Here is a 21,653-nt window from a genome sequence, read left to right as displayed (position 1 = left end):
GACCTATGTAGTCAGTAAGATTCCAATAATCTCACTTTTCCTTAACTTGGGTTCTTGGTGCAACAGCTGTGAAGAAGCTGGAACAAGCCAAGTGCTTCCTGGCTGCTCTTCCTGCTGCTCAGTCCTGCAAAGGCAGCAGCAAAGCAAAGGCAGCATGAGTTTATCTACGCTGTTTTGAACTCCAAGTGCTGGTCAACCCAAGATGCAGGTGATCCAAGATAGAAGTGTCCAAGTTCTGGCTGGACAGGGCTTGGAGCAACCTGGTCTAGTGGAAACCCCCATGGCAGGGGGTTTTAATGAGATGATCTTTAAAGTCTTGTCCATCTTGATCTTTGAAGTCAAGCCATTCTATGATTCCATTATAAGGCTTTTGGTCAGACACTAGGGAAAAATTTCCTAATGGAGAGCTGAGCACCAAAAGACCTGGGCAGGACTGAAAGCTCCATTAACAGGCTGCTGAGACACAGATCAGGAACACTCAGGAGTGTCAAAGACACACTCTACTCCAGCCTTTGGTCTAAATGGAAAGACTGGGGGGAAAAAAAGACTATTATTCCAAAACCCACGAAGAAAAATGTTAAGACTAGAGAGGAGTTCACAGCAAACCTGGGCTGGTGGGCTGCCCTATCCTGAGCGTGGCTGCAGCCCAGCCAGGCCATCAGCCAGCACTGGAGAAGTTCCTACCTCCATGACCTTGGAAGGATCCCCAAACATGAACACGGCACACGCTTCCCTGCCCCCAGGGAGAGGCACATATTTTTGCTCTCAGTTTATGAATCTTTGACGTACAGTCCCTATGACACAGCCTTGGAAGGCCGTATCTTTTATTTATTATGCCTAGCAATTGTCCTTGCAACCAATTATGAAAAAAGGCAGGTGGTCAACAGAAACTCTGCAAAATAAAACCCCTCAGCAAAGCAAACACCGTACCTTTCAGAGCAAGAAAAAATACTGTAAACAGAGCTAATCACTGTTAAACCCTTATAATCCAGTCCTTGCCCAAGTTAAGAGACTGAAACCAAGAGTAAAACACTTCAAGAAGCATTAATCAGAGGAATTGGTGAATAATTCCTCAAGGAAAAGGAGTCAGAACTATTTTAAACTCCTAACACTCACTGTGTTGTGAAAAGGGCCTATCCTGCCAGACTGGACTAAGGGACAAGAGTCCCACACCACCTGCTGGGATGGCTGCTCCAGGAACAGCTGCTCCAGGGACCTGGAGAAGGGCTGCCAATAAGGGCTTCACCCCAGTAGTCATAAAGGAAGATGTGTGGATCAGCAAAGAGCCCACTTTTAGCTCCTCCATAAAACAGCTACAGTTACCAGCATTCCCTGCTCCTTCTTGAGTATTATATTCAATAATATTAATAGGCTCATATTTACCGTATCTTAAAAGCTAACAATCCCATTGCCAGCACTAATTAAAAAGACAAGAAGCAGAAAAGAAGCAGTGGATTATTTCTTCAACATGGATTCACGCCTAGATTTAATAAAACCTGCTTTAGTGTTATAACCTTACATTTGTTTCAAGAACACTATAAAAGATAAGTCTGCTTTTTGTTGTTTATTGACTTGGAGGGTTTTCTTTCGGATCTGTAATACAGCATTACAGCCATGGGAAGGCAAGGAAGGAGACTGTTTTCCCTGAACAAAACAACTGCTTTTGCTACCCAAATACCATGTCTGGGATGAAGAAACCAGCACAGCTATTGAGAGAGAAGAACAGGCACTAAAATGAAGCACTGGGGAGGTTTAGCTGTACCAAACCCTCTCTGTGACCTTACAGGAAGCACTTTACCTACAGCTACAAGTGAATGCCACAGCCAGCTGTTCCAGAGGAAAGACTTTGGGGTTTCTACCAGACACAGAACACCCCTGTCCCAAACACAGAGCTCCCACATCTGCACATTCAGCACACTGGATGCTTTCAACTTTAGCTTTCCAACAAAATCCAGAGCAGTTGCTTTTCACACACACCTGTCCATCCTGCTCTGAGCCTGAAGAAGAGGGATGACATAGGAGAGCAGGTATGCAATGCAACACAACAAAGTCAAGATAAACTGCAGCCTCTCTCCCCAAAACCAGAGCTATTCCTAGGTGAGCTCATCTGCAGATCAAGTTTCTCATTTAAGCAGAGGCCAGAAGAATTCTCCTGGAGACTGCTGAGACTGGGCTGTGAGGATCTGAGTGCTCCAAATGCTTTCTTATCCATGAGGAAAAACTGTGTTCCATCTTGTTTCTAATTTTTGCTGCAAGATGCTGGGCCCCACTACTTCTAACAAGTTCCATTCTCCTTCCCTGTGCCTGTCTGACCTTTCTCCCTCAGTGAATCACTTAATTATGTGGAAACAGAAATACAAAACGGTGATGGTTTAAGAACACAAATGCTCCAGCTTCATCCATGAGAGAGCAGCCAAATCCTCCCAAAGCTGTGGGTCTGCTGCTTATTCAGGATGCCAGAAGGTACTAGGGAAGATCCACCCTCTGCCCACACAGTCCTTGGGAACAGCTAGGGACCTTACCCTATTTCTGCACGTATCTCACTGATTACTGGAAAAAGGAGGAAAAAAGCAAGAATGTCAGACAGTCAGTGGTCTTACAACATTTCACTGGTGTTGCAGTTCTTTCCTGGCAGACGTTTTTCAGTATCAGTGATAATAACAAGGAAAATTTAAGGAAAACTTGATTTGAGCACACCAACAGCAACCACATTCTTTTAGCTTGTGATCACTCTAGCTCAAACAGACAAGATTTCTCACCCCCCCCCCCCCCTTCCTCCTCTTAATTTCCAGGTAGAGTTTGTTAAAGCCTGAAATCCCACCTGAACTTTGGAAAGTCTTAAAAAAAAAAAAAAAAAAGAAGAAAAAAGACCCATACACAAATATTTGGCTGAGTGACCCATAGCAAATTGCGTAATGCCAGTTAAAAGTTGTGTTTTCTAAGTATCAGCCCCAGAGGTTTTATCTGAAATGAAATCCTGATTACTTCAGATTCTGGAGGCAAACTGTGACCTCGCTCTGCATCTCCAAATTTGAAACATTTGTGTTGTGCCCCTCAATAATGATGCTTCTTGCTAGAAAGCAACTAAATCCTTTCAAGAAACTTGCTTATTCTATTTCATAAGGTAAGAAGGCCCCAAACGTGCATATAAGAATTAGTTCAGCCTTGAAGCTTGATCAAAAAAGATCACCTAAACTTGGAACTGCAGTGCTCTACCAAGCAAAAATGACCCATCTCCAGGCATGCAGCTGCATGCCCAGCGATGTTTCTGTCTGTAACCATCCCAGTCCTCAATCCTGTGGTCATTAAATGAGAAGCAGTATTAGGTCAGCACACAGAACACGAGGAATTATATCCATTTCTTGCATCCTTCTCTTTGGTTTGCCTGGGAACACGCTCTGAGAGCTGGGGGCAAAGGGGAGAACTGCACTGATGAGTTTTACAACACATTGTCAGAGAGATTAAATAGCCCAACTCTCCTCAACCTTCACTTTATCAGCCCTACTTTCAGTAGCCTGGAAAAAAAAAAAAAAAAGGAAAAAAAAACCAAAACAAAACAAAAAGCAAACAAAAACCCATAAAAGAAAAAGAAGAAATATGATTCAAAATAAATTGAAAAGCCCAACTTGTAATAAACCTGGCACTTGCCCCAGGCTTCAGGGATGTCTGAGACTATACACTCCACAGACACAATCTGTAGCTTTTATAGGGGAAAAAGAGAGATATTTGCACTATTTAAAACAGGTTGCAAATATAGTTTATGTTTTGAAAATGTAGGGAGCACAGCTAACAAAATACAGAATGCAGCAACAAAACAAGCAACACTATCCTACAAAACTGTCATTATATAATATCACTGTTTACACTAAGCCTCCAAAAGATACCTTCTGTTAATTTTTTTTTTAATTAATGGGGTGCTATGCAGTTAAATAAACTCATGAAGAGCATTCACAACTTCTGCATTTTTACTTCAAATCCCAATCTTTATTTACAACATCACTGTTATAAATTACAGCAGTACTGTTAACATTCTTCTCACTTGCTGGGATACCCAGTGGAGCTCCCCTGAACATAATGCAGGAAACCATGGCATTTGAGTCTGTTCTTATTTAAATGTTTTTAAGTCAGAAAAAACTCCACTGAAATCAGGGGCTACGCTACTGAAAACAGCTGCAATTCTGCTGCTGCTCCTCAGGCACTGCCAAACAATCTCCCTACATGCAGCGTGTCTCCAAATAAAGTTAAATTAGTTCTAAAATATCAGCAATCCATGCAACTTCTTATTACTGTGAAATTACTTAAGCCTTAATTCAGCAAGGTACTTAAGCACATTCCTAATTTTACAGGCATGAGACGTACCAGTGACCTTAATCAGACTAGTCATGCACTTACATTTAGGCACATGCTTAAGCATCTTGCAACATTAAAAGCCACCATGAGGAGCAGTTCCATGTGAGTTAAAGGCTGCTTTACACCTTCATAGGCACACTACCATTTTGAGATATATATCTATATATCTATTTGCTACAAATAATTGGTTGCACTACTTATAAAACAACCCTTAAAGTATGAAGATCACTGGAGGAGGAACAGTCTTTAATAACCTGAATAACATCAATCACTTGAAACAGACTTTTAATTCATATCTGATGCTTGCTGGAAGCCTTTTGCAGTGTATACACGTGCTGGCTAACAGCTTTAAAGCATTCCTGTGCAGACCTTCCCTAAACAGCACTCCTGACTGTGGAACTTTACTGCTTATGAGTAAGCATAAGCAAATATAAGGGGAGAGTGCACACCTACGAAAACAGCTGGGAACAAACACACCACTGCTGAATTTTCACAGAGATGCAAGGCTAAAAATCAACCCAGCAAACATATTTCAGAAGCTCCATCCATCCCTTCAAAGAGCCCACAGAAACCTAAACGATTACTGCCTGATCCTAATTTACCAGGTGAAGTAAAAGCAGCTATTGTAAAACAATAAATAAATACAGAAATAGACATGGGCAGCCTACAGAGGACTTCTGGATTTGGATGTGCACATAACCCAGATGATTACATGTCTAATGACCCAGCTTCTGCATGTCCATGCTTGTGCCTGCACACACAACAGCAGAGCTCTGGGTGCCAATGTCAAGGTGCTCTGAGGACTCGGGCTTATACAGTTATTTATCAAAGACCTCAGAAGCAAAATAAAACAAAACCAAGACAAAGAGAAAACAATAATCTCAGCAAGTGCAACTAAGTAGTAGTTTCCCCTTACCCTTCAACAGTTAGAGAAAATTTAGGGCTTGTTGGTGTCAATAAGTAGTTATAACAAAGACATTAGCAATAGTGAGGATAGAGAATGCTGCATGAATGTTCTCAGCATGGTTCATTGACAACTGATCTAAAAATTGAATTATTAAGGAAAAAAAAATCATTGATTCTAAAACCCAGGCAAGGTAGCCAGCCTATGTGAAAACTTATTTAATTTTTCCAGCGCTGCTTCATTCCTAAGCTCTCAGAGCCACAACTTTTCCATTGAAAAGCAAAAGACATTTTACGCACAATTTTCCCTCTACTAGAAAGAGGTATATTGTGCCCTTCAGTGAACATAAAATTGATATTATCGTCTCTTAGTTTATATCTCACTACTTAACCTTCAGATTAAAAGTTATTAGATTTGAATGACTAAAAAGACATCATGTCACCTTCCGTTCAACGCTGGGAGATGGCAGAACTTGGGGGAAAAGTCTGAATGATAAAAAACACGAAGTTACTGGGAGCATAAAGTTGTTTTTCACAATCTCTGATGAAACAGCAGAAGCTCTACAAATGCAGTCATCTTTTCACTGTGTTGTAATCTTCAATTATGAGGGTACTACAATACAAAATCAGACACAATCCAATAGCCTGCATGGAGTTTAATCTATACTTTCAAATGGCTCCTTCAATAGCAACAGCAGTTTAATAATTAGGCTTTATGTCTCTTTGGACAAAATGACTCAACACGGACGCTCCCTTAAAGTCTAACAAACAATTTTGGTCTAACCCAGTTATGTCAATATGAAACAAAGACTTTATCTTGGATCTAATTTAGCAGTTTTGCTCTACAGAGATAAGTCCACATCATGATCAATGGGACTGTAAAACTCCTGATGTGGTCTGTAACCTCTCCTCACGGGTTTGCAAAGTAACATGAAACTCACCAATTAAAAAAAAAAAAAAAAAAAAGAAAAAAAAAAGTATTTCTTTCATTTACACTGTGATATATCCAGATTTCTTTCTAGTCAAATTTTCTTTTTGATCTCCCCAATTAAAACAGCCTCTCAACAATACACCAAATCCCCCATTTCTTGTACATTTTCCTTGTCTTTGAACATGAACAAAATCTGAAGAACCCACATATTCCCTCTGGAGTTCAATTCCCTCAGTCTAACACTTCACATCTCAACATTTCAGGAAACAGCTACTGCCAAAGGGCCCAACGGTGGCATCTTCACACAGACACCAAAAACAGCCCAACTGCAGGCACTGACTTGGGCACAGACCAGAATCTAGTCCAAATTTCTTTTGTCTATCAAGTTTTCTTTTATATATGAACAAAATTGTATTTTTCACTTGCAGACATTTACTGGAATAAAAGCACAAAACAGGATATAACAGGAAAACCCCCTTTCTTTCCTTACTTGGTGGACACATGGCAAAACTAGTATTTATCTAAATTCTTCAGAAAGCTTGAAGTGACACTTCATAATTACAGTATAGTACAGCTCAAAGACGAAGTGAAGAAAAGAAACTTCCCCACAATTCTTTACATAAACCTCCTCCTTCTTTCTCCACATACCAGTTGGGTTTGTATTTCTATTCCAGTTTGTCATAAACATGGCCACCTCGTAACCCTTTTTATCAAGCAATCTATGCACTACCTAAAAGTACACTACACTCCATCAGACAAGCTATAGGTTTACATTATCCAAACATTCCGATTCTGCCTGCTCAGCGCAGCTTGTCAATAAATGCAAGCAATTGCAAAACAGCAGTGTGTGTTTTTTTCCTTAAGAGAACACTGATAGGAGCCTGCCAGTTCTGCAAAATAAACCCTTTGCAATCTCTGCAGCTAATCTGTCAACAAATTACTATTAAAGTCATACCTCCTCAAAGTTCAAAAGCTTTCTGGATTAGACAAAGATACTGAGTTTTATACTCGTGGGGCAGTACTTGAAGTTACTGTATCAAAGTGGATCTGGCTATTGATGTGGAGAGGTTTGTATTTCTGCCACCATGCAACACAGCACTTGGTGTCTTGCTGCTATGCATCAGGATTCAACTTTGTAATCATTCTCTTTGTTCAATTCACAGTCTTGTTTCACTGCTAATAACGTGAAGAACACTTTAATGAATAGTCCTGAGGATAAAAATAAAATGCAATAAATAATATTTATTTTATAAGCTTTAAAAAAAAAAAAGGGACTGTCTAGGACTGAGGCATCAAACCTTCTATTTGAGTATATGTCAGAAACCACTGAAGCAACTACAGCTGTGATCATGAACATTAAAAGGCAGTTTGTCCCTATGAGTCTTTATTTATTACTGCTTGGTAGGCAGGAGTCACCCCATCATTACATCCCTTCTGACCAAGCTTCCCTCACCCAGCCTGACCTTCAGCTTGTGGGTCACTCCAATACCCATTCTGCACCTCCCAGATGTTTTTCGTGATGCCTCAGAGCCAACAGATGTTGCCAGACTCTGCCTGGTACTCTGTTCCCAGGTTTTCTGTTCTGCTGCTTGGTGCTGCCCCCGTGGGCGCTCTGGGACGAAGCTCCTGAGCCCCATTACCTGACCCCACACCAAACCCCTGCTTCATCTCTTTAGGAAGTACAATGATCCAGGTAACCTCCATGCCTGCCCCAGACTTTATAAGAAGGTCACCAAAGCCCTGCCCATTCCACCACATCCTGACAATCATTGCCATGAGATGCTGACCTCTGGCACCTGTGGAGTCAGCAGCAGTGGGAAGGCCACCTCTCCCACCCCCAACAGGTGCCAAAATACTGTGAGAAAGGATCTCTTTCCCTTATGCTTTGGTTCCGAGGGTGACTTCTATAGGCTTTTCCACTTTTACCCAACTTTTCCACAGACATACCATCCCTGAAGAGTCACTTGCATTGCTTTGCCTTTCTTACTTCACCAATATAAACATCAGTTGGAGTTACTTGGCTTTATTATAAATAGCAGAACTCATCCTCACATTTGCTACTCCCAGCTTAACAGTACATTTTATGAGATTGCTAATGCTAAAATAATTGAGCATCACATCACTCTCTGTCTGCTTGCATGGCAGAATCACCCTAACATGACATGGGAAGCATAAAACTTGTCCTACAAGTCCTCCCTGTACTCACAACAAGAGTGATCACACCATACACTGCTCCTGCAAACATATGAACATCTGTGGTGTTCCATATTTTTCCATGGTAAAATATTTACAAGTCTGCAAACCCATTAAAACTTCCTAAAAAAACCCTGCAGTATTTCTGTTTTCCTCTCTCATACTAACAAAGCTATTAGTCCGAATTAATTCATAAATGTCACCAAAAATGTGACCCTAAATTCAGCACAGATGCTCTCACAAGCCATTGTACATGCAGGTTTCGCTGTTCCGCCATGCTCATCATGGGAACACACAACTAACCACAGCAGCAAAGCTCAAACTACCCACCACTGATTTTTTTTTTTTTTTTTCAGACAAAACAAGTGCCAGGTGGCAAAATGAAAAGATTTGAATGAAATGCTCTTAAGAAATAGCTGTTTAATTCAGAACTCATTCATTTGTATTGAAGGAGTGTTTTGTAGAACGCATTCTGTTAAGTGACCTGAGAGCATATGTTGTATACGGAAAAACATCTAAACATTATGCTCCATGTTGTATGTGTATCTGTAAATGCTTGCATTAGCTGTCTGAAAACAACGGGGTTTTCTTCTTTTCAGCATTTAAAAATGTTTTCCAAACACCAAGGTTGATATTTTTATGCTAGCTCTGATTACCCTCTTATTGTTATCAGGATTGGGTTTGTTGGTCGTTTTTTTTTTTATTTAATAACTCTTCTAAACTTTGCAATCAACTTGCTTTATAAAAGATAAACTCCATGGAGAAGTCAGTCATCAAAACCAATTAACAGCAGAATTCAAACACAGAACATAAAGGTCTTTGAAGAACTTGGAGAAAAGCAAGATCCCCAACCACATTCACTGTACTGGCAGAGGATAAATAAACTCCAAGCTAAAACGAGAGCTGTGTGAAAGCAATCCTGAGCCTGGCAATCCCATCCCCAGCCCTGAGCACTCGAGTCTGTGCTGGGCACTGTCTGGGGAGGGCTGGAGGACTGGGAACGAATGGGTGCCACTCCTTAATTGACCACATGGGCGGCTGAATGACACCAGCCATTGCACGCGAGGTGGCAACATTATCTGAGACATCCTGAACTCCTGGGATGGCAAACCAGCCTCAGGATGGCTGCAGAGAAGCCCTGGCACAGGGTTAGTGGTGGTGGAGGAGAGGTCAGAGCCATTCTGGTCCACGGTGTGTACATGTCTGCATGATCCCCCCTCCCTGTTTCTCTCTGCACAAAGCCTTACTGGAAAATTCCATTGTGCTCCTATGGAAAACACAGTGTAATTAACTCATTTTGATACTAAGCCTTTTTTAAGATGAGACCTTTGTGTTGAACATATTTTACTCCTCTTCTACTGTCCTATATTAATCAAAGCTGTAACCCCTGTTGTCTTTGCACTACGAATCAGAATGTGCCCCTGGCAAAGAATGAGGGAAAAGTCAACAGGAATTAAGTTTCAGTGCAACTGTTTACTCAACTGTGGCCTGCAGTTATTGAAATTTTATCCATGGTTTTGTGTGACTACTGCAGTAATGAATTCAGCATGGCTGTGATTTTCTCACTGATGGTATTCTCACTTCAAGTAAAAACCTGTAGGACGAAATGATTGAAACAACCAAAGTCTGTGCATTTAGTATCATCCATTTTTCTGACTTGTTTAATTATGGCAGCTTTCTGTCTTAGGTTGGCAAATGGGGTGCCCCGCTCCTCCTGAAACCTTCACTTTGCTTTGTTTTTGAGCACATGTTTTTTTTCTGCTCCACAACAACCTGCTAAAAAGATCACTGTACACTTAGGGGAGTCTTAACCAGCTGCCAATCGCTTATTTAAAAGGTTTTAAGGATCCTTATTGCATTAGAGAAAGTGAGGGTTAGGCGTGAGGGTATTCACCATGGCTCTGCTGCAGCCTTTGTTCCCAAACACATTAATGATACATGCCCAGCACTTTGGTGTAAAATTTCCTCAGAGGGCCTCAGAATTTTATCAGGGAAAAGAAAAAGCCAAAATGTATTAAGCGGATAATTTACACTGGTGAATTTGGTCACTTCCCAGAAAATACATTAATTAAAATACCAAGGCAAAACGTATGCTTTGGTTCAGATGCTTCTGAGTTGAGGAACACTGACATGGATGTATTTATTTATTTATTCTGACGTTTTGCACAGCAGATACCTCTGCAGTCTTCCTCGCTAATAGAAAACATTCTGTTGATAGAGGTTGCTAGGTTATATTAAAATTTGTTGCAAAAACAAAACTTAACGTTAGCGTATTTTCCACCCAGTGACATATTTTGGAAACCAGTTATTTGTATACAGCAGTTCACCCAATCACTGCCACCAGACTCAACAGATTCAGGCAACAGAAGCAAGCCCTGATCTTTGGGTGTTTCCAGGGAATGATTATAAAAAGGAGCCCCGAAAGAGAAGTCCAAGGTTTCCCTTTACACCAACGACTGCAATCCCCTACGGGCAAAAACGCACAGAATGTCACAGGCGAGTCCTAAAGCATCCTCTGCCTGGCAAGTACAAAAGGCTTGGGAGTAGGGGGGGAGGTTAAATGCTTCATGCTTTTCCTGTAGGTAGGAAACTTGTAATGCATCTTACAGTACCTGCTGTTGCTGGAGATGTGCTAAATCTGCAGCCCCAATTTCAACGGAAGGTGTCTCGCCGTTTGATCTCACTTCCCGCAGGCTGCACTCTAGTAAATGGTTGCCACCGCTCGCTCCATTCTGAATGGCTGAACCGTTACTTTTTGTCTCAGTCCCAGATTCTTGCATCATGACTCAAAAACCTGAAATAATTTAGGGGAGGGGAGGGGGGGGAAAAAAAAAAAAAAAAGCAGCTGTTAAAACAGTTGCTGTATATAAGGAGACATGCCCTGTTTTAAATCCTGCCAAAACTGTAAACATATGTCATTTTCCTTCATACGATTTATCTTTCATTAATGGTTCATGCTACTAGTTTATGTTTATTTATCCGTTGGTACAGCTATAATTTTAGTAAGTTAGTTCTCTTCTAAATATAGTATTATTTGCTCAACATCTTTTTTCCCTTAGAGAAAAAAAAATATTTTTGAACGAACACACAGAATCCATAATTAAATTTCTCTAGTTACATCTGGATGCTTTCCTTTGAAATGGATGAGTCATTCTTGGCAACATATGATGGACAATATCAAAAATGTGATATACGCTGTGTAGGGGCATGGAGGTGAAGCAGAGTATTCACTATTTTGGTTTTCACTCATACCATGATAGTGCCAAATTAGCACCTTTTATTACTCTGAAGTAATTTAGGTTTAATCTGGGATGTGCTGAACCACCATCACTTTTAATTTCAGAAGAAGTGCTACAAATGCTCACAGAATTACTCTTGTTGGCCAAGTTTTTGGCTATGGATTTGGTCTGGATTTGGATGCTCTTATGGCATTACAGTGAGGAGACTCCTGTGTTATTTGGCTGAACATCATCTCAGCAGCCACAGCTCCTTCCAGCCAGCCCTCTCTACTGACTCTTGGTGCTCACCAACAGTGTCAGTGGGTCACAAGCCTTCAATAAGGATGAGGACAAGTACCCACCTCCTCACCCCAGAACCCCTGGGATTTACACACCCTCAGGAGGAAACATCAGCACTGGTGCACAAGACTCCCCACACAAAGCACATATGCCGGTTTTCAGCTGCAAAGCGCTGCCTCGGAGATATTATGATGACTTGTTTTAAAAGTATTTCCACCTGCAAAGCCCCAGCTTCCAGGATTTAAATACCATTAACCTGTCTGGCTTCCACCAGCTCATCCTTCCTCTCCCCCTCACCCAGGGGAGATGGGGAATGGAAAGCCAAGCTGTGTGTCTCAAGCACGCTGCTGGCCCCACACTAACCACATGGACATGTGAGCCAAATGCCCCTGTGTGGGGTACTTCACCTCAGAAGGAAGATGTTTTATCTTCAAGGAAGAACCCTTTTGAATTCAGTAAACCAAGCACATGGATGGTAGCAGGACAGATTCAAACATTCTGATTACATTTAAATAAATTTCAGCTGGTCTATGGAAACTTTCAATTTGTTTTGTTAAATCTGCAAATTATGCCAGGGGACAAAAGGGCTTGGAGACTCATTATAAAGCTTCTGTCAACTCCTCTGTAAGAGCTCCAGAGATCTAAACAAACCTACAGCTTTCCCAACACCACTAGGAAATGCTTTTGGATTTTAACATGATCCTGCTCTGATACACACCAAGTATGGTGTGTTTTTCATTTTCAGCACTGTAAGGAAACCCCATAACATGATAAGGTCTAAATAAGTGTTTACATGTAACAGGCAAGGCTGGATTACACACTAGGCAGTGACTGCATGGCACAGGTTGTTTTGGAAGAAGACAGGAGTGAGAATCCACAGACAGCTCCCAAGTCACTCAAAGATACACCAGGCAATTCTTCTATGTTACACTGCTAAAAAAAGGATTTACCTCTTTTACCCCATGACAAATCAAAAAGAAAGAACTGATGTCATTGTTTTCTGCTTCCACCCAAATTTGGAGTCAGGTCTCAACTGGAGAAAATGGAGCACTACATTAATTTACCCCAGCAGCAAATGAAGACAACAATGACCACCAGGAAATATTAGGTTAGAGGGTTAAACACCGAGACTCATGCCTTTGACTGTTTTGGAGTATGACAGTAATGGTGGGTGGCATGTCTCTCTCATGGACTGAAGCTGATGTAGGAAGGACAAACTCAAAAATTGGTGGAAGGTGCCTCCAGCAGCCTTTGTGGTGGAAAGAGATGTTAAAACCCATGTGCCAGAACAGTAAAGAACTACATCTCATTTTCCAGCACTTCTGATGCAACAAATGGTAAGTGAGAACCTGGATAAATAAGCAGCAGGGTCAGAGGAAGCACAACACAAAGCTCTGACAGCAGCAAGAAGAATGTGCACCACTGAGGAGAAGATCCATCACTGCCTGATCACGATTTGTTGGCTTGCCCTTCTGAGCGAAATATCTCCAGGACACAGAAAATAATTCACAACCAAACTGGTCAAGAAATTATTTATTGTCTCTAGGACTGCAAAATGGTCCTGGAAAGAAAAAACAGTAGAAATTGCAACAATTTTTCTAACCTATAGCACTAAGAAAAAGATGGATTATTTCTTGTATTTGGTCAGAAAAAGATCATAGTTCTTAAGGACCTTTTCCATGACAAATTTCATGCTCTGTTTTACCTTTTGAAGAACCCCAGCCAGTTACCAGCTCAGCTGCACAGGGCCATGGCCCCTCCACTGGTTGTGACCACCCTATGGATCCCAGCAGAACTGGCAGCAGCTACCGAAGAAATGAAGCTGGAAAGAGAGTTTGCTAAGGGACCACGTTTAAACTTTAAAAAAATTATTTTAAAAGCAGAAGTGAACATCTTTAAGCGAATTCTTCTTAAAAACCACCAATTTACAAGCAGTCAACTTCTGTGTAACTTAAACTAGATGCCTGTATAGAACAAAAGCTCTTTGTTAAAATACCTCCGATAGAAAACTGGTATTTCAAGGGAAAAAAAAGTTAAAACTGTTTTACTTCATCACTGAAGTCAAATGTGAGTTGACATGAATAATCACAGTTTGGTTTGATCATTAAGTGTCATGTCATGAAAAATCAACCTGTGAGAGCTTTCTGCAAGAATGATTATTATTTGTCTTTTTGAGCACACCTAAATGAGCTGAGGTGATCGCACACTGAGGATGGCTGAGATAATTGTCTCTTCCCAGCACAGAGGAGATGAACTTACAGGAGCCTATTACTGAAGTTTGTCATTCAAAATTGTGAAAGAAAAATGCAAAGCAAGGTTGACTTTATGCAACATAATTAGGTTCTGTGGGAACTGAACTGAAACTCCAGGTGAAGTATCACAAACCGTGATTCTGGTCTGAATACAACCAACACAGTCCTGGAGAAGCTGTTATGCATAATGATTTATTATAAGAAATAATAATACTCCACAACTACTTCCATGACAGGCAGGAAACCTGGTTCTGACTTAAGAAATTTAATGGCAGAAGAGCCCATGTCTATCTCATGTGTTCTAGAAAGCAGAATGATTCTCTTATCAATTCTGCAATGAAAAATGCATTTTTAGCACTTAAAATATGTGGGTTATTACCAGCGTAAGTATTTTTCTTTTTGCTATATACAGAAAAATTCTATGATATTTCATGTTATGAGCGATACAGAACGACTCTGAATTATTAAAGGTGACACAAGATGGTTTTCCCCTACGAAGGGACCAAAGGTAGGTGCAGTACCAACAACAGCTTGTGAAACTTTATCCTGAAATCAAGGAGCACATAATAAAAGAACTGTTCTGACTTAATGTCGACTTGATTTAAAAATTTCAGAAGAGTGATCGGTTTCTTCAGATTCCCCATTTTAACTTGCACAGAACTTTTTCTAGCTTTGATGCACAGCCAAACACAAAGTCAAAGCTCTACAGCTGGGCCCATCTCTTTGGTGAATGTGTTATGTTCAAGGTAATGGAGCAAAATTTCAGTGAAGTGAAATCTAAAGAAGGCACTCTGTCAACAGGACAACAGCTAATCATCTTCCAGATTGGAGAAAAGCAGGGGACAGCCAATTTCTTAAGGACATGGTCAAAACTGAGAAAACATTGGTCAGATGTGAACTTTGCCTGAATCAAAATAATCTTTCTGATGACTCCAGTGTCAGTGTTCTGAGGTGAAAAAAAAATAGAACCTAAAGGAATCCTAATTCTGAAGAAGTTCTTTGCTAATGCATTAAAAATGCATCCATAAAGTCCGTAACACCAGATGCTGCTGATACACACCTCAGCTCCACTGGCTTATTAAGATGAGCAAGGTTAAGCATGGAGATTAGTAGGCAGGAGGTGGGCGCTGAAGTGTGCCACTGCTGCAATTCTGCTACCAGTATAGTTTCTGAAGACTAAGCAGCATTGTTTAATGTCAGCATGAGGGAGGATTTACTGACTGAAGCACCTGTCAGAATAAGGACCCACTCCAAGTCTGAAAGACTAAGGGACTGATAGTCAGATGTCTCTAGATGCCTCACCATACACGGAGGCATCTGGTGAGGCATTTTTAAGATTCCTCAATAAGCACCAATCTATGTCTTTAAGCATATCATCACCTTTAAAAAAACGTCCCTGGGGTCTTCTGGCCTTAAAATCCCTGTTTAAATATGCTTCCAGATTTAACATGGACTACAGATTCACAATGTAGCCTGTGTATTTCAAAGTTCCTTTGAGGTCCATGATTATATTTCTGATGTTAGTACTTGGAGGTGTTTACAAATACATATATGCACATAAAGATCATTAGGCATTTCTAGCCCCTGGGATCAGTGCTAGAGCAAAAATGTTGTCATAATACAACCCCTCTTTGCCACATTTGTGAAAGATTTTAAGCTAACAAAAAGTTCAGTCTTTATTCCAGGGCAGTTAATTAAGGTTGACCAAGTCAGGCAGAAGTAAATTAACTTGGCTGATCAATTATTTATATGAAGCAGAATAAATGCCCTTAAAGAACTTGGCCCAGCCATGAAAGGACATGTAAATTAAACACAACACAGATTTATAAAATGTATTTCTACTTTTATAGGCAGAAGAGTCAATGCTAAAATCAGTTTTAAGTGAGTGATCAAATCACACGATCTAGCCCGAAATTCTCCAGCAAGCATTCTATCCATACGTGCATGATTTATAAATAAAAGTTCTACCTATTTGTCACAAGCAGCTCCCCAAAACAGGCTCAGGAATAATTTTAGAGTATTTATCCATGTAATTATAAAAAACAAAACAAAACAAAAAACCCCAAACGCAGTTTGGAAGAATTCCATAACAACGTAACACCGCAAAGACAGGATTTTACCTCTTGAAAACGGAACGTGCTCCGGAGTGCAACCAGCAAGGGAACAGAGAGAGCAGGAGCAAAGCTGCTGCCGACCCACAGCACGGGGACAAACACCCTGCAGCACCAGCCTGGCACTGCCGTGATCTGACACGAGGACCCCGACAGCTTTCCCAGGAGACCCCTGCCCCACTCACAGGTGGTCTCTTTTAGTCCCGGTATTTTTGGAGCAAGTGCCCTGCCAGGGAAAGCACCTCAGGCTCCACATCCCACCACCAGTAGTGAATTTTTCCAGGAACATGTTTTGATGTCCCCCAGCTGAAGCCAAAACACGCATCTCCTCCAGCTGACACCCCGTGCCTAGGCTGGCGAGGCAGCCAGCAGCACCATCCCGCCATCCATGAGTTCAGTAAAAGAAAAAGGATTCACTAGTGGAAATTAGAAGCCTTGTGTAAGGTAAGGCTTGATGTGCCGTGGGGGAAGGCGTACAGATGTTCAGCTGCTCATTTACTAAATTACACCATGTCACAATTAACTGTGAATCAGCCAGCTTCACATGAGCAGCTCAAGGGCTGCCACCATGCTAAGTGCAGGAATAATGCCGGGGAGGGAAGTCCAAACTAGCCAGGTGGACCAGACGACTTCTCTTTGCCTGTGTTTGTGGTTAGCACGACTATTAGAGAGAGCTATCCCAACATATGGCATGATTTAACTAAATCAGATCATGCTGAACTCACCAGCCTTTCTCAACTTACAAACCCCTCCGCTCTCGTCATTGCAGATGGGTGAACACCCGTCATGCTTTTAGAGTTTTCAGTAGCCGTCATTTATCCTGCTGACAGGGTGTATTTTAGGTATAATTATGTACTAACTAACTATAGATCAACTGTCAGTACATTAGGGTACTTTTTGGATAAAACTTCATGCTTACCCCTTCGAAGGCCACTCGCCTACACACTACTGGTGGTTGCTGAATTGTGCAGGAGTAGGAGAAAGGAGAAGGGGATTCAAAGTGCAATTAAGGATCATCTTTAGGAATCAACCAAAATAGTAGCAAACAGAAAATCAGGCTTCGCTGTCCTAAAAAGTGATGCTGAGTCACGTCTGACAGCAGGGTTTGGAGGAGGAAAGGCAAACCTGGAGCAAGGCAAGGGAAGGAACGTGCACGGGATGTGTGGAAAGAGGAAACAAAGAGACAGCGACTAGGTGAAATCCTTTGATATTTCCTCAGCTTAAAGAGGTAATTCAATGCATTAAAATGGATCCTTGAAATTTCAAAGGATGAAACTCGCACAACAAAGATTGTCGAGAGTGCTATTTTCTAGGATTAGAACAAAAACGTATTGGGATTTGCTATATGATCTTACATCGCCGAGCAACACTGTACACTTGCTGTTATGCAAGCACCATCTTCCAACAGAGAATTTTCATAATTATAACAGAAAGGCGTAAATTTTCTAATGCATGGCAGTTCAAAAAGTAATCAAGAGAATGAGCCTGAGGGCTATTTTAATGTATGCAAAGCTAGTGACCCACAGTAAATGGGAGGTAGGCTTCAATGAATGCAAAGTAATGCACACATACTAAAGACCTGGTCTGATGAGGGACGGCTAAAATTAACACCCAATTAATTTCCGAATTGACAAACAAATGAAAGCCATAAATCTACTTTCTCATTAATTTTCTTGTGGTATAATTTAAAGCAGTAATATGAGGGCAAAAACTGAGCATTATCCATCATAAATATCAAAAAAGATAGCACTGTAACACCATAAATTATGCATATTACCTGTTGTTAAAAATGATTAATGTATTATCAACTTTATCGTGCACTGTATATGTCTAGACATATCTAAAATCTGAAATTTCATTTAGTGCTTAGGAAATAAAGGGTCCAGAAGAAATGGGATTACCCTCAGCACATCCTTGGCTCTGCCTCCTGATGCTCTCACCTTGGCTGGACACATCCCAAGCCTTGGGCCAGTGCTTATGAGCATATGGCAGAGGTGATGTGCTGGCCTCTCCAGGAAGGGAAACAAATCACACTGCTCCTGGAGCATCCCGGTGGGCCATGGCCCTGGCACCTGGTTTACACAGGGCTGCTCCCCCTTCCTGCCCTGCTGGCGCTGGGGTAGAGCTACTTGGTGATGTAGAACCATAGGAAAGAGACAGAAGTAAAAGCAAGGAGCAGGAAAACGTGAAGCTGGATCTAAATTCAGTGAATGAAAAGCCTGTGCTTTCCAAAAGTGGTAGAATACAACACCTTGGCCAACAGGAGAAGAACACAGGTTGCCCAGCCTCCTCCCTGTGGGTCATGATGGTGACCAGCCTGGCTTTTTACCACCTATTATGCGTTTTTGTCCTCTTGCCACCCTCAAATCTCCTGAATGGCAGCTCCTGTCTAGAAGCAGACAGTCACAATTTTTAATTCATTTCACTATATGCAATGGCACAACCTCTTTCACTGTTGGGGTGCGTGGCTCACACTTCCTGGGTCCCTTCCTTCCAGCCACAGTGCATTATTATCAGGGCCACAGCAACATGAAATCAGCTGGAGGCAGCTCAGTGAAAGGCTGACTGATGCTCTGCAGGAGCTGAAATTTAAGACTGCTGCGGTGAGGAGAAGGGAAGGGGAATCAGGAGCCTAATCCCACTTGTGCCACCCTGACTTATTGTGAAATCATAGTCAAACAACTTAAGTTGTCAGAGAACCAGTCAGTGCAGTTACCCCTAAGGAAATCTCTTCTGCTAAGGGTGTTGCTGACCACAATCAGTAAGAACAGAGATCGAGCAAATCCAAGAAAAACTAATTGAAACAGACATTTAAATGTTTGCCATTTGCTCTATTCAAAAGAGCTGGAGTTGGTCCCCATGAAAAACCAGGGCACTAAAGCATACCAAGCTGTGAAGACAACAGGTCTCACTCCCTTCCATGAAGTAACACCCAAAGCATTAGACAGACAGTGAACAATTCAACTTTCCTCAAATTAGGTTTTTGCATTCTCCCTTCATTTTACATATGCACACAGAAGTTACTCTCAGTCTCACCTTGGATAAATACACCCCTTTTGCAAAGCCAGCTCTATCTCAATCTCAGCTTGACAGCTATTAAATCCATATTCAGCATGAATCTCATGCCATAGATGCATAAAAGCTCTAGAGCTGGGCCACTTCCAAGTGACTGGCAAATATGATGTAATCATTTACATACCATCATCGGCAGAGTGAGGTTCCTTCCTCTCTCTTGGGGAGAGCTGTCTTTCAGCCATGAGCTTGACAGAAATCATCCTTACCATCGCCGGGCTCATCGTTTGTTTGGAAGGAAAGGAATGGCGAGTGGCCAAAAAAAACCCCAAGCCAAACCAGAAGCCATAGTTCACTGTACCACGCGACTCCGTGACTGCTACCGCATGGACACGAGCACCATGGCACCAGAGGAGTGACTCCTCCAGAAGGAAGGTCACCAGTGCAGCATGGTGAGGTGCAGAGTCCCCTCGGTGCTGGCCCCGTGGTCGGTGTCCCTGGGGACGTACCCACCTGCTCATCCCAGCCCAGGCATCACAGCAGTGTGGGGCTCCCTGCTGCTCCGTGCAGAACAGGAACAGAAACTGCAGAGCTGTTCTCACAGCCAAGACTTATTTGTTTGCATGCACACTGCTCTGAGCTTGCATCACAAACTCTTGCAGTCTGCCTCACAGAAAAACAGGTGACTGTTCAACCAAATAAAAGACCAAAGTTGCATTTAGTAAATACAGTCAGTTTGTGCCAGACAGCAGCAGCGCTGCTCCAACAAGATAACATGAAACCTCGTACCAAGTGCTGGCTGTAGATGAATTAGACTCCCACCCTCCATGCACATCTCCATTAAAGCATATCTAAACTCTCTAGCAGCCTCCAGAAGTCAAAAACCACCTCAAAGCCAGGTGCAACTCTAACAATTCTGCACAATGCCATTTTCACTTCGTTCAAGGTAGCAAAGGTTTGATTCATGGCAGTAACATGAGTCAATTAATGACCAGCTTGTCCACTTACACACTTCAGGTACCTCCCGCTCCCCTCCAGCCCTGACACTGCTCCAGCAGCCCAAACGAGCAGTATTGTTTGGATCACTGATTCAAACTAGGGAATACCGGGGATCACATTTTTATGTATATTTTTTTGCTTTCTTTTCCAAGGGATGAAGAGGACAATCATTTAATTTTATCCTTTCTACGAATGTATATCCAAGATATCTTAATAAATGAATTCACACATAAAGGAACAGACAACCCCTTCACATTTTAACAAATGAATTCAGATATACAGGAATAAACAACACTTTCACACAAAAAGAGTTAACATTTCTTTCTCAAGGTCACTCAAAGAGGGTTTACTCCCTTTGTGTGAAAAGCCCATGCCATTTACTGTTAGTGCTAACAGGTCCTGCCTGGCATTTGAAATCCAAGCCCCACTCAGAAACAATAACAAACAGCAATTTTGAAAAACAAAGATGGTGTGAGCAAGTTTTTCTTGCTCATTTTCAAAACAACCCAAAAGCAACAACTACCAGGATGGCTCTCTCTAATTAGGACTCCCAGAAACCAAAGAACAAACAGGCAGCACAGAGAAATTAGCAGATGTAAACGCAGTTTTCCAGTTATAAAAAGAAGAAAAGCAGCTCCGTCATCTCACTCGCAGGAGGAGGAGCAACAAAGCACGTTTTTAAATTTGGTATTTTCTCTCCATTCAAACGGCTCTGCTTCTAAAACAGATTTTCCTCAGATCTCCTCAGAAGTAAAGCTGAAAGCTTTGTCTTTTCCAACCCCATCGAGGGCACATGCATCAATTAAAATCTGACATGAGAGAAGACAGAAACCAAAAAGCCCCTGACCAAATGCTGACATGGAACACAAGGCCGTCGTTTTGGGGTGATTACCTGGTTCATAGCCCTATACCTTTATCCTAGACCTTCTACCTCCTTGTTTGCTCCATGCAGGATTTTCTAGCCACCAGCCGTCTACCGCTGCGCTAGTCGTCTTGCAGGAGTGCTCTCTCCCTTCTGAAAAAAGCAAACAACTGGATAGATATCATTACACTAAGGAAATCTCTTGGAAAAACCAAACAACTTGCTAATCTTTCTAGCCCCTTCACCCAAGTTAAAGATAAGCAAAGCAAACCAAAGTGAGTTTCAGCCACATTCCAGGGACAAGCTCCCCTTTTTCTCCTTTATCAAAATCCCAGCATTTAAAGGTTTTTTTCCAGACCTTGCAGGATAAACTGCTGCTCACACCCGCAAACAAAGCAATATTTGTTTAATAACTGATTGCTGCCATGGGTACAGTAAACAAGGGGCCCAGCATTTGTGTTTATGAACAAACACATCATCTTGCAAGAGCAATTTAACATTAACCAGGTGGAATAATCAACA

The 21,653-nt window shown here is 41.7% G+C and overlaps 1 protein-coding gene across 3 annotated transcripts in view; it reads right to left on the bottom strand.

Moving 5' to 3' along the window:
- Nucleotides 1–21,241, bottom strand: part of FOXP1 (forkhead box P1) — a 174,464-nt gene extending 153,223 nt beyond the window's left edge. For all 3 annotated transcript variants that reach the window (XM_053989268.1, XM_053989267.1, XM_053989269.1), the window contains exons 1-3: nucleotides 21,162–21,241; nucleotides 19,784–19,956; nucleotides 10,990–11,171 (exon numbers count right to left, since the gene is read on the bottom strand). In XM_053989268.1, the coding sequence (XP_053845243.1) occupies nucleotides 10,990–11,160 (171 nt within the window). In that variant the 5' untranslated portion in view covers nucleotides 11,161–11,171; nucleotides 19,784–19,956; nucleotides 21,162–21,241. The remainder of the gene's footprint in view (nucleotides 1–10,989; nucleotides 11,172–19,783; nucleotides 19,957–21,161) is intronic.
- Between the last annotated feature and the right edge of the window lie 412 nt (nucleotides 21,242–21,653).

Source organism: Vidua macroura, chromosome 13, assembly GCF_024509145.1.
Source record: "Vidua macroura isolate BioBank_ID:100142 chromosome 13, ASM2450914v1, whole genome shotgun sequence".
NCBI lineage: Eukaryota > Metazoa > Chordata > Aves > Passeriformes > Viduidae > Vidua > Vidua macroura.
This window is presented reverse-complemented; position numbering and strand designations above follow the sequence as displayed.